Genomic DNA, 15613 nt, shown 5'->3' with positions numbered 1-15613 from the left:
TACTGTTAATGATATTTAGCTGTCTGTCATTTGTATTTTTGGTTCTGTCCTGGCAACCTGTTCATCTGTCTTCTATCTTTCTGCTTGAGTAATACATTTTTGAGTTATAAAACTCAGTTTTCTGGGTGGCTGTGGCTAAGATGGTAGAATGGGCTTCCCACTAATCAAAAGGTTGGTGGTTTGATCCCCAAGCCCTCCTGTCCACATGCTGAAGTTTCCTTGGGTAAGACACTGAACCCCAAGTTGCTTTCGATGGCAGACGAGCACCTCGCATGGCAGCTCTGTATGTGAGTGGGTAAGGCAAACTGTAAGGTACTCTGAGACCGCAAAGTTGATAAAGCCATATATAGGTGCAGACCATTTACCATTTTCGGTATGCAATATCCCAAAATACGAGACGTGTAAAACTATAAAATCAGAGTGCATGTTGATATGTGCTGCAACTTCACTGACAAGCTTTTCTGTGCAAGCTCAAGAAAGCTCGTGCTTTTTGCCCGAACATATGCTCATGGACAGCGCAATGTTAGTATAACCCACAATAGCCACATTTATGGGAAATACACCACACTGGAATACATCTGCACTGTCCTTCGTCCCAGCTATTACTATAGTCTCCCAAATGGGATTAGTTTTGACAGTGATATTTGTGTATCACCTCGTGTGGAAATAATTTTTGCAGCTGGTATTAATACAAGCATGTCCTTTAACATCGGGTGTATTTGTTCAATTGTTGATATCAAAATATTGATTAGTGAAGCTTCACTTAAATTATGACCGTGGTAGTGGGTTTGTGGGTCAGCTGCAGGAGGGACTGATCGGGGCGGTGGTTCAGGGAACGGAGCCAGGGATAGAGTTAATTAGCACAGGTGATTGGTGTCACTGATTTCTTGCTCTCCATATATACCAGCAGTAGCTGGTAACAGCCTCTCCTACTCCTGGGGACGCCAGAGCAGAAAAGTGGCTGCAGAAGGACTGTCCAAGGTGTACTTGGTGGCAGGGCGAGAGAGCACACAAGACTTCAAGGGATTGTATGTGTCCTAAAAAAAAAATAAACGTATTTATCGGCATTTGAGTGGTTGTGCGTGTCTCTGTGCAGAGAGAACTCACAGAGGTAGCAGAACTGTGTTACAATGACTAAAATGAACAGGATCCCAAAGAGAATTTACAGTTGCAGTTTGTTTCGTGGGCCCTGATGGCGACGAGGCCCTAAACAGCTGCTTACACCTCAGGCCACTGCTGCACTTTTCCTAGAAACAGGAGTGCGGAAGATTATTTTCAGAACACTGATTACACATATTTAATGAACAATCTAGCCCTTAGTTCCTTTTCTTACAATCAGTAGAAATGAAGACACACTAAACAAAACTAACCTCAATGAGCTCTCCAAGATGCAAAAGGTAATTTTTCTGGATTTCTAGAAACACCAGCACCACCAGCCTTCCTGGTCAAATAACTGACTGAAATTCACAATTAAACAACAGGCAGTTATGACCTAGAAATCTGATTGGTCAACTGTACATTTGGAATGTGCCCAAATCAGCCTGACAGCCCACCGTGCTGATCACTAGTAAATATCACTCCACCATCTCCATGGAAAATATAAAATTGGAATTGAATTACACATAATATGCAATATAAGGTTGTTTTCACATGTTATAGGCCTATTAAATGCAAACCATTATGCAAAATTTGGTCTTTATTTGTCCTTTTTTGGCGTTCTGAGCACTCATACCGTAACACCACGAATAGTTGCGGACTTAAAATCTAAGTGGTTACCAGCTTGACCCTGTTTTACCATGACGGCTAACTTGAACGCAGTTCGGTAAGTGGTTTACACGGAGCTACTTTCTTAAAAAAAAACATGGGTCCATCCATGGATTTCTTTTTTCAGCAGATATCTTACTTACAACAAGATTGAGCGAGTGAAGCAGTTTTGTGTTTCTATGTGCTATATTTATTCAGTTTGAGAAATCCCACGATCTCTAGAAAGCATTACGCTGTTGCTAGGGTGTTACTAAGGGTCGGCCTACTTGCTGGAGTAGAAAACATTGCATACATTACATAAGAGTCTATTAATGCAACAGATTATTTCCCAGTTCTTAGTCATACCTCACCTATTGTGATGGAAATAGAGATCGTACTGAAAGGTTTTATATTTTATGAGCAAATTGCCCCACATATATATATGAATATATTTTGATTACATATTTCATTTAGTTGGTAGCTTGTTGTATAATTACAATATTATACTCAAGGGTGTGCTTTAACGTCATTATTGACCAGACAGCGTTGCGGTCAGGACCGAGGCACTCGCGTCCTGACCTTTGAAATGAGCCAATATAAATAAATATATTATGTCTTTTGGGAGGGTAACAAGCCTGACAGGGATGTGTGTTTGGTTTTATAGAACACTGAATAGAAGCATCTTTTATTTAGAACTGTTTTAGTTAGCTTCTTCTTGTGTGTGTCTCTGTCAACCTTCAAAAAATGCCAATGATTTGTTTCTGGCAGAGCTGTAACAATTTTTTTTTCTCCTCATTAGTTTGAGAATCAGATTTCCGCTAACTCCATCCAAAAGTGCCTTAGGACAATTGTGCCACTGTGCTCAGACAGCCCACGCACTATAGGTTAGTGACAATACACGTGTCACAGGGAGGAAGCTTATTTCCTTTTGCATGCTGACAGACAGCTATATTACTGCCCAACAGGACTGGCAGAGAAGGAAGTGGGCAGAGGAGTGGGATCTGTGAGCATATGGAAGACCTCCAACTGTGGCTGCACTCCAACCTGGCAACCTGGGCCAGAAGAAAGCCTCTTCTCCTCAATCAGTTTGGATTTATACAAACTAATAGCAGCGCTAAATATATCTACAACCAAACCATGTGTCTCCAATTGCTGTTGTGATCAATGGCAAAAGGCTCCCAGAAATTACATGCCGAGAGGACAAAAAGCTCTGGCTCACTGTTTCAACAGGGAGGGAGGCAGTGAGCAAAATGATTTTTAGGATGCTCCCAGATAAACTTTTGTCTTATTACAAAACCAAGAGGCATTTTATATTTTCCAGGTGTGATGTCTTGTGTCTGATGGAGGCTTGAAAGTTAATCCCTCACAGTTTCTAAATCTCTGATGGAATTACTGCTCTATGATATTTCGAGCAACCTATCCTTTTCTCAGCCACTTGCTATGAAGTTTAAAACAGTGTATTGCCTCTATAACCAAAGCAGAAATCTGTTTGAGTCAGTTTCCTGTCAGTCAAGCTGCAAACACTAAACCCCGGAGAAGTAATAAGGTTGAGAAAGAGTACTCTGAAAATGTGATAATAAGTGCAACAAAAAGAATGACAATTGATGAGGATTAAAGAGGCTAATGAACAAAAAACGTAAACTGCATTATTAATAATAATAATAATAATAAGAAGAAGAAGAAGAAGAAGAAGAAGAAGAAGAAGAAGATAATAGCTACACATGATTTTATTGTATTTCAGTAAGCCAACAAGACTTCCTGCAGGTGTCACTAATTCTTTGCTAGAAAATAAACTGTATTTTATTAGAAGTTCAAATTCATAGATATATAAACATGTAGATATTGCACTGGCTTGTGCAGTTCTATGCAGCAAGATATCAATGCTTTCGCCATGTTGCTCTGGTGAACTGGTACCTTCTAATGCATGCATCTGGCACTGAATTTTCCTCCGATTTTGTTTGGTTTGTTAGAAATTAGAGGTATGTATTAATTATATAGAATACTGCTTTATTTGCAGAAGGGATGTGTCAGTCAAGTAGTACAGAACAGAAAATTGCGTAACTCTAATCTTTAAAAAAAAAAAAAAAAAAAAAAAATTAAACTCGGGATGGAAAAGCTTCATATGGCGCACAAATTATTTTGCCACGAAGCATAGTTCCAGTTTCAAGATGTTCGACATAAGAACCAAAATAATATTCAATTGAATGCGCAAGCAATGGCACTGCATCAGGCACATTTGTCAGATTTTTTCCAATACTACATCTTCAACATAAATTCTCTCACTCTGCTGCATGAGTGCTGCATGCTGTTTCAGCCTTATCAGTTTTTCACTTGTTAGAAACAAGTCAATATTCCTGTTCATTGCAACACCGGCTGCCACGTGGAATCAGATAGCTGTGACTACTACTGCAGTTTACCTGGAAACGACTCTGCTCTATGGCTGCATTGACCCCCACTTTCCAGTGTGTGTGTGTGTGTGTGTGTGTGTGTGTGTGTGTGTGTGTGTGTGTGTGTGTGTGTGTGTGTGTGTGTGTGTGTGTGTGTGTGTGTGTGTGTGCGTGCGTGCGTGCGTGCGTGCGTGTGTGTGTGTGTGTGAGTGTATACAGCTCAAATGAAAGCGTCCTCTCCTGATAAACCCACGCTGAGATCTGTGTGTATGTGTGTGGATCCCCACTGGGGTGAGGCTGATTTTCGTTGATGGCACAAAGCACATATTATTGCAAGACAGAGCAGGAGGTACTGAGGCATAAGAGGAGAGAAAAAGGGAGATGAGGTTTTCTATATATTTACACACAGCCACAGTGTTCCACGGCAGACCTCCCAGAGCATCTCAGATGTTTTGCCAATTTATGAATTCCTATATTTGGCTGCTCAGGCTTCACAGAAGGGCTTATTCTTTTTCATTACTTTCTGTTTGCCATAAAACACTCTGATCAGTGTGACCGTCACAGCACATTTTGCTTCATGCCTGCTCAGACAACCTTAGTTCTGACCTTACTGCAAGAAAGCAAAGGCCATTTCTAACATGTCGGTTTGTCCGGGTTATGACAAATGCGCTGAGAATGAAGAATGTTGTTTAAACGTTTTCTTATTTTCGACCTTGCTTTCTCTTGGAGTTTTTTTTGGTTGTTTGTTTTGTTTTTTGGTTGTGCCATTTTGGTGGGTGATTGTGTTAAACTGTTCATGAGCAACTTGCTTTCTTATGCAAACAAAAGACCACAGGTGAATTTAAGATCAACCAAAATAACAACCAAATTAAAAAATTCCCACTAAAGTGCATTACTATAACTATAAGTGGTAATTTTGACATTCAATACTTAAGACTGTAGGCAATTCATAGGCAATAGTTGTTATGTTTACTCTTCATGTAAACTGTGATCGCAGGTGGGAGATGCTGCTATCGAGAAAACATTTCTTCATATCCTCCACTACAGGGAGGCGGAAGTGAATTAGCCGTTTTATTTTTAGCATACTGTTAGTGCAGCATTGTGTTGGTTAAAGTAACATTTAACATGATTTATTATCAAAGTTTCAGCAAAGCATTAACAGAAATCTCTATATTATATACTCTACATCATTTTAGTTTGTATGTAATGGGAAAAAACAACGGTGACTTAATTTAGCATGTATTAAAAACAGACAGGATGTTTTCATAATTAATATTTTCTTCAAACTATAAAACTCAGGGGTTCTATACAGACCATTAACCCAAACAATAAATGAATGCTGGAAGCTCTGCTATTTGTATTTCTTTAACTACCACATGATACTGTATGTTGTTTTTGTCCTAGAGGTCACCCACAGTATTGCAAAGATAAAATCTGAATCTGGTTCTGTCTAAGGTTTTTTTTCCTGTTAAAAGGGACTTTTTCCTTCCAGCTGTTGCTCACGGGGGAACTGTTCAATTGTTGGATCTCTGTCTATAGCTTCTGTTTTAAGGAATTCACTATGTAAAGTGCTCTGAAATCGTTTGGAATAAAACTGAATTAAATTGAATTGACTCAATGCTTCTGGATGTGCAGAGACTAAAAGTAGCAGTTGGATTTCACACTAATTCATTGTTTACTCAAAATGTCAAAGTCAATATCAAATGTCTGCATGAACTGAGCCCAAATTTTAAATACGTGAGGGGACAATGCCAACAACCCACTAAACAATCTTAGCAACAAAGGCCACATAACGGACAGTTGTTTAAGGGTATACATAAATGATGACATGTCAGTCAGATGGAAAAGTAGAGGCAACATGGCATTCAGTGACGACTGGGCTTTTGACTTGCAGGGAGTATTTTTACATGCGTTCAACTCAAGTTTTGTAACTCTGACCATGTATAACACCATAACAGTATATAAATGATTTTGTAAAAGTATGTAACCTACAATAAAGAATACAGTGTTCACCCTAAAACCAGTAGATGGTACTTTGCACTGTCCCCATGCTGAAGGGTACTACAGAGGGGATGACGTGAGCAAAACAAGAAGTGGAGCGCCTTCATTGGCAACTGATTAATATGGTCCTCAAATAACACTCCCTCATTTCAAAAGGGGTAAATATGCTTAAATTGTTATGTCTGTACAAAATGTAATGTAACAATTATTGTTGTTGTGTATTGCTTTATGGCAGTGGTGGCCTTATACAATATGTACACTTGGGATTGTACAAGCAGGATCTATTGCAATTTAGAATTACAGCACAATTTAATTTGATAGAATGTACCAAATGGAACGTGCTATTGGGAGCCACTGTATGTGATTTTGTTTCTTTTCTTTTACTTTTTGTCAACGGAAGAACTAACACTACAGTTGTTTGTACATTGTTTATGCAGTGATTTGTTTATTCCGTGTTTTATAGAATGATTTTATGCACTGATTTGTTTATGCATAGGCAAGAAATTGATGCATTGAGCTTATGCATTTGTTTGTCTATACACTGGATTTATATACTGTGTTTAAATACGGGTTCGTGCACCAGTTTGTTTTGCAAATCATCACATCCTTTACACAGTGTCCCAATGTTTTTTTTTAAACAAGGTTATACTGTCATTTAAATACTACCTGACAGAAAAACCACATGAATTTCACATTGACTCATTAGATCACATGGGTGTAGTGTAATCTTATTTATCAAATGTTGCAACATGTGGTTAACCTGTGTCACACATGTGATCATGTGTTTCATGTGGAAACGAGGTTAAAAAATATTACAAAGTTCACAGATTCTGGACTCAAAGAAATTATATTTTAAATTAGCCGAATAAAAACTGAGCTATAGCTTTAAACAGAATTCATATAAAAAAAAAATTTTTTAAAAAGTGTTGTTTCATTTAATGCATCTAGCTACTTGACCTTTTATTTAGTCGACTTAATGTAGGTTTTGTTTATAGTGAGTTGGTAAATCCAATAACCCTGGATTTTAGAGCTGAGAGCAAAACATTTACATCTGGACTGAAGATTTCAAGATGACTCACTCACCTCTCTCCACTCCTTAGTCCCCGGGCCTTGTACATACAACACCACCACTGGGAAGAGAAACAAATATATGTATGTATTATAGTTACTTTCACACTGAATGAATTTCAAGGCAAATAAAACTTCCAAAAGCAAAAATTATACATGCACTCAAGTACTGGTATAAGCAGCTAAAGTGCCCTTCCTTTAATGATCATCTACTCTCCGCCTCTTGCAACGCCCCCGTGAATTTAAAAATGACTACTCTCTACGTAAAGCCAGAAAAACTGTCATAAAAGTCACATAACATGAATATTCATCAAATGTACAATTACATTTAAGAAGAAACATTCCAACCTATCTTCAAGAAATAGGAATAATAGTTGTAAAAAAAAGACTGAACTCTTATTTTGGCAATGAGGAAGCTGACTTACTGAATGAAAATGAGTACAACAGAGGGCACATCAACACACACCATCTAATTTAATTGAATAAAATGTATTATATGCGTAATAGTATTAAAACATAAGAGATAAGAAAAAAGGGGTCACTTAATTGTTGCTGAATTACAAAAAGCAACAAAGCTCTCAGCTTTCTATGCTTTGTCACATGAAAGTGACTTTTTTATTGAAGGCAAACTGATGTTATTAATTATGTTATGCTAATGTTTTTAAGCAATATATACGTAAATAAATGAGTGGGTTTTTTTTGTCGGATAAATAAATATATACTTCGCAGCTACAAAAGCCAAAAAAATGTATTACTTTTAACTGCTGTTCCTGAAATTTGGAAAGCCAGGCTGCTTTCCTGAACTTCATTCTGTACCATTTGCCTCTATCTTTAAAACGTTTTCAGATTACAGTAAAGTACAGACACTTCAAAAAAAGCTTTATACTTGCTTATTAAACACTTTTGTGTCTGGAAACTTCTTCCATGTTGCTATTTTTACAGCTCAAAGTTTGACTCATTTGAATTTGGCAGTGAAACTCCACTAAGGGAGGTCAAACTTAACAATTACACTGTTTTTTTTTTTCCATTTTTACTGTCCCACAATATCTGCACATGGCAACTACACTATGCTTAAGGTAAGGGTAAGATTGCTCTTATTGAAAATATAAAAACATGATAATAAACATTGTGAGAATATTGTGCAGTTTGCACACTGAATCTGCTTTTGATTCAAATTGGTCTGGAAAAAGATCATCTGATCACGCTGAGACTGACAGATTGGAGAAAAGGATAAGTAAAAAATTCCAGGTGACGCTGGTTGAGTCTTATTACTTCCCCCCTCCTCCTGTCCTCGACCTTCTACCGTTTCTCATCTCTTTCTAGTCCTCCACCACTCCTTTTTTTATTCTTTCTTCATCCTCATTTCTTGTGTCCTCGCCATCCCATCCTTCCTTCTCTTATCTTCGTCACATCTTCAACTCTTCCGCTATTTCTCTGTTCTCCTTCCTCCCTTATTGCTCCTCTCCCTCTCTTCCACTTATCCTACTCATCTCCCCCCTCATCTTTTCTCCTCTTTCTCTCCTCCCTCCCCCTCCCCTTACTCGTCCTCCTTTCCTTTCCTCTTCACTTTTCCTCCTACCGACGCCTCTCTTTCCACCGCCGTTCTTTTCTCCCCGCTCTTCCTACTCTTCTCCACATCAAAGCAGAGCATGATAATGGCGGGCAGTGTATAGAAAGCTTTGTGTTTCTGCTTCGGTGGGACGGAGGGCCAGTCGACCACAACAACTCAGTAAACTCTCTCTGCTCTATAGGGAGATTGGAGTAAGGAAGACGGAAGAAAAACAGGGTCAAGCTAAATGAATAAGTAACGACAGAGAAAGAGGCAAGAGGCTGAGAATTTAAAGACAGTCGGCTGATAGATTCTATTTGGTAGAAAGAGAGAGAGTGTGTGTGTGTGTGTGTGTGTGTGTGTGTGTGTGTGTGTGTGTGTGTGTGTGTGTGTGTGTGTGTGTGTGTGTGTGTGTGTGTGTGTGTGTGTGTGTGTGTGTGTGCGTGTGCGTGCGCGTGTGTGTGAGAGAGAGAGAGACAGAGAGAGAGAGAGAGAGAGAGGGATAAACAGAAAGAGAAAGTGTTCAGATGGAGGCCAGGACTCCTGAAACATTTACACTGTGTGTGATGTATGTTGTCAGTGAATATAATGGCTAAACTCAAGATCATACTGCAGACAGTAGAATAGTAGTCCGACAAGTGTTCTGTAGATGTGGATTGCAGTGTTTCTTTCGGGCGTTAGTGGTGTTGGGTGGCGAGGTGTGTGATCACGGTGCATGTAGAGACTCATGCAATTTGGAGCAGGAGAGCGTAACCCAGGTTATTTTCTGAAGCTACAAAACACGGAAATCCCCTGAGCGCCTCAGACGCTGTCTGTAGATGCAACAGTTTTTTTCTGATTTTACCTATGTGCCTCTTGTGCAATGGAGGCTCCGAGTCCCTACTCCACTTACTGCAGCTAAAGTTAGGCAAATGAGGAAAATGACTTCAACGAGCGGGCAAAGAGGCCAGCAAGCAACCTTGGGTGATAAATATAGTAAGCATTAAAACAAAGAAAAGTGAATAACAGTAAATGAGAATAAAAGATAATATTAAACAAACTTGTGTGGCAGTCTATGGACTTTTTTCAAATTTAATATCAGCAGGCTATAAAGGCAAATTAGGTGTCAAATGATCATCACATTGATTTAACTTTGTTGCTTTCTATATAGACAAACAGGGGGAAAAAAACCTTGGAAAATGACCTTTTCATTGTTTTTAATTTTAGCCAAACAAACAATACAAAATAACAGATTTTTGCTTAAGAATTATGTTGTGTCTGTTCGAATTTAATGTATCAAATTGTGGTGGCCAATTCCCAAGCTGCCTTTAGTTGTCAGTCCACATCTGACTGAAAATATTGTTTAGACACTGTTAATTCAATTAAATGTATGGTTATTTATTTATTTGTATACAATCAAAGGCCACTGGGTACACCTCTACAATTTCATGTATTCCAATAAACCTGTTCTGCCATTAAGTGTATTTTATCATGGCAAAGCCTGTAATAGACACGCCTGTCCACTAAATGTGTTATTCTCATGCCTATACAAAGCCAGGCGAAGCTAATGCAAGTTTTACTTTTGTTAACAGGCATGTCTATTACACACAGTGCTTTATGGAAAATGAAAGTATGTGCAAAACCATATGGTTAAGATTAGGAACAAAAATAGGCCAAAATAATCATAAAACACAGTCTCCTCCTGCCTTGGCTGGCTGAATTCTCCGATGCGCATGCTTTAACCCGTAGAGTAAGCCCAAAAGTATGCATTCATCCAAGCAGCACAGCAATGTCTCACCAGGCACCAAATTTAGAAACACACTAAACTTTGAAACATTGAGAGATTAATCTAGACAGGAAAAACTTAATTATTACTGCGTGAACTCAAATCTAGCAGGTGCTTGAATGTAACAGATGTTCATTTGTATGGAGAAGTCCTGCACTCCAGCTTTAAAACAGCACTTATTGTAATGTAGGAAGTAGGTTATAGAGAACTCATGGAGCATTCATATATCTAAGATAAACTTCAAAGCAGCAGTCTATTGATGGTAGTTTGGGCGCTTTCAGTGTGGAAGCAAAGTTGTGTGCGATGGATTAGCGATGCGAGGAGAAACCCATCACAGGGAGCTTTGCCAGGTCAGCACTGCCCGCCTAAAGGAAGTGAGCAGATGATAGCTGGAATCAAAAATCTAATCTCGCAGGCATTTCCAGATGAAGGAGCCCAGCAGAGACTGCAAACACAGTCATCCACACTCAGTGGGAAAATAGTTTAGCAGGCTGCTTTTATCTGAAAAATGGGGCCAATCAGCCAATATTTTTTTTTGAACTCCATGTTTGCATAGGAGGGAAGATACTGAAGAGGAGAGCTAGAGCACCATTTTCTGGAAATACCATGCAGGTTATCAGACAGTAAGTTTCTGTAACACATTGCTCTAAAAAACGTCGAAAAAATAAAAAAAAAAGGGAGTGAAGATAGGCTGCCATTCTAGCTAATGTCAATACAAAGTCAGAGAGAGAGCTAGCCAATTATCAAACTGGATTTCCGTTTGGCATACTTAACATCTTCATCTAATGAAGCTGATTGGGATAGGAAAACAGTGGCTACTTTGAAGTATCCCAAATATAAAAGTTTGCTTTGTTTTAACTTTTTTGTTTGCTTTTTTTGTTGTTTTAAAGTTTGCGTGTCATTGGATTGTTCTAAACTACAGAAAATAGTAAAATAAAATAAAATGTCTTAAGTGTCTAGTGTCTGGTATTTTACTTTACATGAAGTTATTATTACTGGCATTATGGGTGAATGCTAATTAGCATTTTAATACTAAAGGTGTTAATGGTAAGATACTGAATTAAAGGGTCAATATGACATTAAACACAAAAATGTTGTGTGTCTAATTGAAACAATACAGTCTAATGCATAGGTTCAATACAGTATATTTATAATGCAGGTGGTATGAAGTTTTGTTTTTGTTTTTTTAACAAATGGAATGTTATAAATATCCAGTTAAATGAGAATAAATTCATATTCTACATTTTGATGCACAAAATTATGGATGTGGAACTAGTCGTTCATTTGCAGACAATCAGTCATTCCATAAAGAATCAACACAGAATATTTCCATTTATTGACTCTGATGGTGCTAAACTGACTTAGTATCTACATGCATGGTTCAGGTTCTGTCACTTATCAGTAGCTGCCAATGCTGTGTGACATTATCAGCACGTATCGACCCTGTACTGCTGTGGTCAGTTGCCTAGGTCAAATAGAGGGCTCTAACCAGGGACATGAAAGAGCTGTGGGGGCATTCGGTCCACAGTGAGTCCAGCTTCCCCTTTTCCCCCAGTGGGGAGGAAGGGTTTGAAGTTCAGGACCCCTCATCATCCTCCATCACGGCTTTCCACCTACGCCCAACCAAAAAAGAAAGACAAATCTATGGGATGGGTCAATAAGGAACCCCAGGCCTGATGACTGACTCTGTGCAGGAAAGTGTAAGCGTGTGATTCTTTTAGTTCACAGTTACTCACTGTAAATAAATCCAAACTAAATAATGGTTGGGATCTATTTATTATTTATTAACCACTCAAATTATCCACACGTTGTTTTAAAAAAAAAATACTAAATGCTCACTGATAGGTGCAGTAGAAAAACTCCTTTCTGCTTGTCACTGTGCTTAATGTCATAAAATCTCTGATATGATAAATGTGGGAAGTGTTCAGAACAGTTTATCGCATCCTACATTGACTTTTACCTTGGTGTAAATGAATCAACATTTTACATAATTACAAAGTTGACCTGCAAATGTTTTTGGCTTCGTAGAGGTTTTATGACAATTGCTGATTATTAAACAAGATGGAGAAAGTTTTCTCTCAAATCTGGAATTAACGAAAGAGATTCAAATTCATAGACTGACATTTGATAATTACTTAGGACTTAAGGGAGATTTAAAGTTTAAAAGGCCGTGCTGTACACCTGATTTCTTTTGACTTGACTTGAACTTTGTTGTCTCGAGCAAGAAGCTGCACAAGCTCTCAAGCTCAATACATTTGTTTTCTTGTACACTGCATGTGCTTTGACACTGAGGTCTAAGGCTCCTTCATATGTGCAAGAGAAACACTTACACTCACTGACGAGTAACATCACAAGCACCCCCAGGGATTGTACTATATACAAACACACGTACGTTACATATTATGAACAGTCACGTGTCAAATGTTTTTTTTAAGTTACATGTCTAAATAGCGTTCACTCACCACTGTTTTGTGAATGTTAACCTCAGTTATGTGTTTTATCTAAGTTATGTGTATCAGGAGCCTCATCTATAACTATTATGGACACACAAACCGAGGCCTGAAAAATGCGTATGCCACTCCTCATGCAAAAGTTGGGATTTATACAAGCAACATTGACGAAGGAGTGTGTATACATGTATGGATACTCTGACCCATGCCTGTGAACATTTTGGAGACAGGAAAATGGGGACACAGATGATGAGGTAGAAATGAAATGCGAGTCATTTTATCATAATATTATTTGAATAATGATGCCTCTCACATTTAATTTGACTTCATATCACACATTACTATTCCACGGGCACTTTTTAATTGTAAAAAATATATTCCAACTAAAATCTTCAATAAAATTCCACTCAATATTTCTTCAGTGCCATCTCATCATCCCATTCTCCACCCCCGGAGTACAGAGAGGGCTGGTCTGATTCTTGTGGTCAGTTGTGCAGCACTGCAGCTGTTATAATACAGGATGATGCTGGGATGTGGCAGGTGGCAGAAAACAGGGAAGTCTTCCTTGCCTTTCCCCAATATAAAGTCTAAGTGTAGTCACCACGTCATGTTCACGTGGCAAACTGATTAAATGATCACAATCGGCTGTAGAAATCCAAGATAACTTCAAAGAAGAGCATTAAACAATTGCAGAACAGAGCATCCGTTTAAAGAAAAAAATATTCTAATAATGCAGTGTAATTTTTGTGTGTAAAAGAAATGCAGTGAACACGGTTATGCTTTCATATGTAGCGAACACAGCTCCCGCGGCGCCACTGCTATCATTACAGCAGCAACATATTGCCACTAGCAGCATTTCCTTTATTTGTGACTCCACTGCTGTGGCCACCAAACTTGTTTTCTATCCTACACCTCACCCGCAAGTACAACCCTGTTTTTAAAAAAGCTGTTTAAAATGTAAATAAAAACAGAATGCAGTGATTTGCAAATCATGTAAACCCCTATTTAATTGCAAATACACCAAAGACAACATATCAAATGTTGAAACCAAAAACTTTTTTTGTTTTATGAAAAATATAAACTTATCTTGAATTTCATGGCATCAAAACATTTCAAAAACAGTGACAGGGCATGTTTACCACTGTTTTGCATCACTTCATTCTTTTTACAACACTCTGTAAACATTAGGGAACTAAGGAGACCAGTTGCTGGAGTTTTGGAAGTCAAATGTTGTCCCGTTCTTGCCTGAGATAGGATTTCAGCCATACAGTTCGCAGTCTACTTTGTCGTATTTGTCATTTTATCATGCGTCACATTTTTTAAATGGGAGACAGGTCTGGGCTGCAGGCAGGCCAGTTTAGCACCCGGACTCTTCTACTAGAGAGCCATGCAGTTATAATACATACACAATGCAGTTTGGCATCGTTTTGCTGAAATAAGCAAGGCCTTCTCTGAAATAGACATCTGGGTGGCAGCATATGCTGCTCCAAAACCTGTATATAAACCTGTAACCTGTGTTCAGTATTCATGGTTCCTTCCCACATGTGCATGCTACCCATGCCATGTGCACTAATGCATCCCTATACCATCACAGATGCTGGCTTTTTAATTGAGCACTGATAACAAGCTGGATGGTCCCTCTCCTCTTTAGCCTGGAGGATGCAGCCTCCATTATTTCCAAAAAGAATCAAATAAATGCATTTGTCAGCCCACAGGACAGTTCTCCACTTTGTCTCAGTCCATGTTAAATGTGCTCGGACCCAGAGAAGGTGGATCATGTCTATTTGGTTTCTTCTTTGCATGGTAGAGTTTTATCCAGCATTTGTGGAGCAGCGATGAACTGTGTTCACAGACAATGTTTTTCAGAAGTGTTTCTTAGCCCAGACTATGATTTTCACAACAGAATGTTGTCTGTTTTTAATGCAGTACAGCCTGAAGGCCCGAAGATCACAGCCATTCAATATTGGTTTTGACCTCGTCCCTTGTGTGCAGAGATTTCTCCAGATTCTCTAAATCTTTTGATGATTTTATGTACTGTAGATGATGAAATCCCCAAATTCTTTGCAATTTTACATTGAGGAACATTATTCTTAAATTGTTGCACTATTTTCCCACGCAGTCTTTCACAGAGGGTGAACCTCTCCCTATCTTCAACTAGCAACCAAAATGTGTGCGTGTGCTTTTAAGCAAGCACTTTTTAAGGCTTTGAACTGAACTTAACTGGATCAAATTGAACTGAACTGAACTGACATTTATGTATTTTCCATCTGTCATTTGCCAAATTGGGCTTTCTTTCTATGAATCACTTGTTCTCTGTCATTCTTTTTGCTTTCTTCTCTTCCAAATAGCTCAAAGTTCCGCTAAGCTGTTATCCTCCACTCAGTGCTGCTTTTAAAGGTCACTGTAGTTCATACCGGTGTGTGACCAGCAATTGTTAAGTGTCACTCGCGCTCCTGTGATTACTCGCCCTACTTGGGACCAAACTTAATTGAAAATCCATTCTGGCTGACCCCTGAGACGCAACTGTTCATTTTCTAAGATACTGGATTGTGTCTGTAAATGCCCTGGGAGACAATCACTGTGTTATTGCTTGCTGATGCTTTCTGCACGCAGATAACGTGCACAAATTAGTGATTTGTAAACGCTGCAT

General features: G+C 38.7%; 1 protein-coding gene across 1 annotated transcript in view; it reads right to left on the bottom strand.

Annotated features, from left to right (window-relative positions):
- Window positions 1–15613, bottom strand: part of LOC138632892 (copine-9-like) — a 91321-nt gene that overhangs the window by 60549 nt on the left and 15159 nt on the right. Inside the window, exon 3 of the mRNA XM_069718768.1 lies at window positions 7215–7261. Coding sequence (XP_069574869.1) covers window positions 7215–7261 — 47 coding nt within the window. The remainder of the gene's footprint in view (window positions 1–7214; window positions 7262–15613) is intronic.

This window comes from Brachyistius frenatus, unplaced genomic scaffold, assembly GCF_029030835.1.
Source record: "Brachyistius frenatus isolate BFR_SWC_R1_liver_20210118 unplaced genomic scaffold, ASM2903083v1 Contig_198, whole genome shotgun sequence".
Lineage (NCBI taxonomy): Eukaryota > Metazoa > Chordata > Actinopteri > Embiotocidae > Brachyistius > Brachyistius frenatus.
Note: the sequence above shows the minus strand (reverse complement) of the source record. Positions and strands in the feature narration are given on the sequence as shown.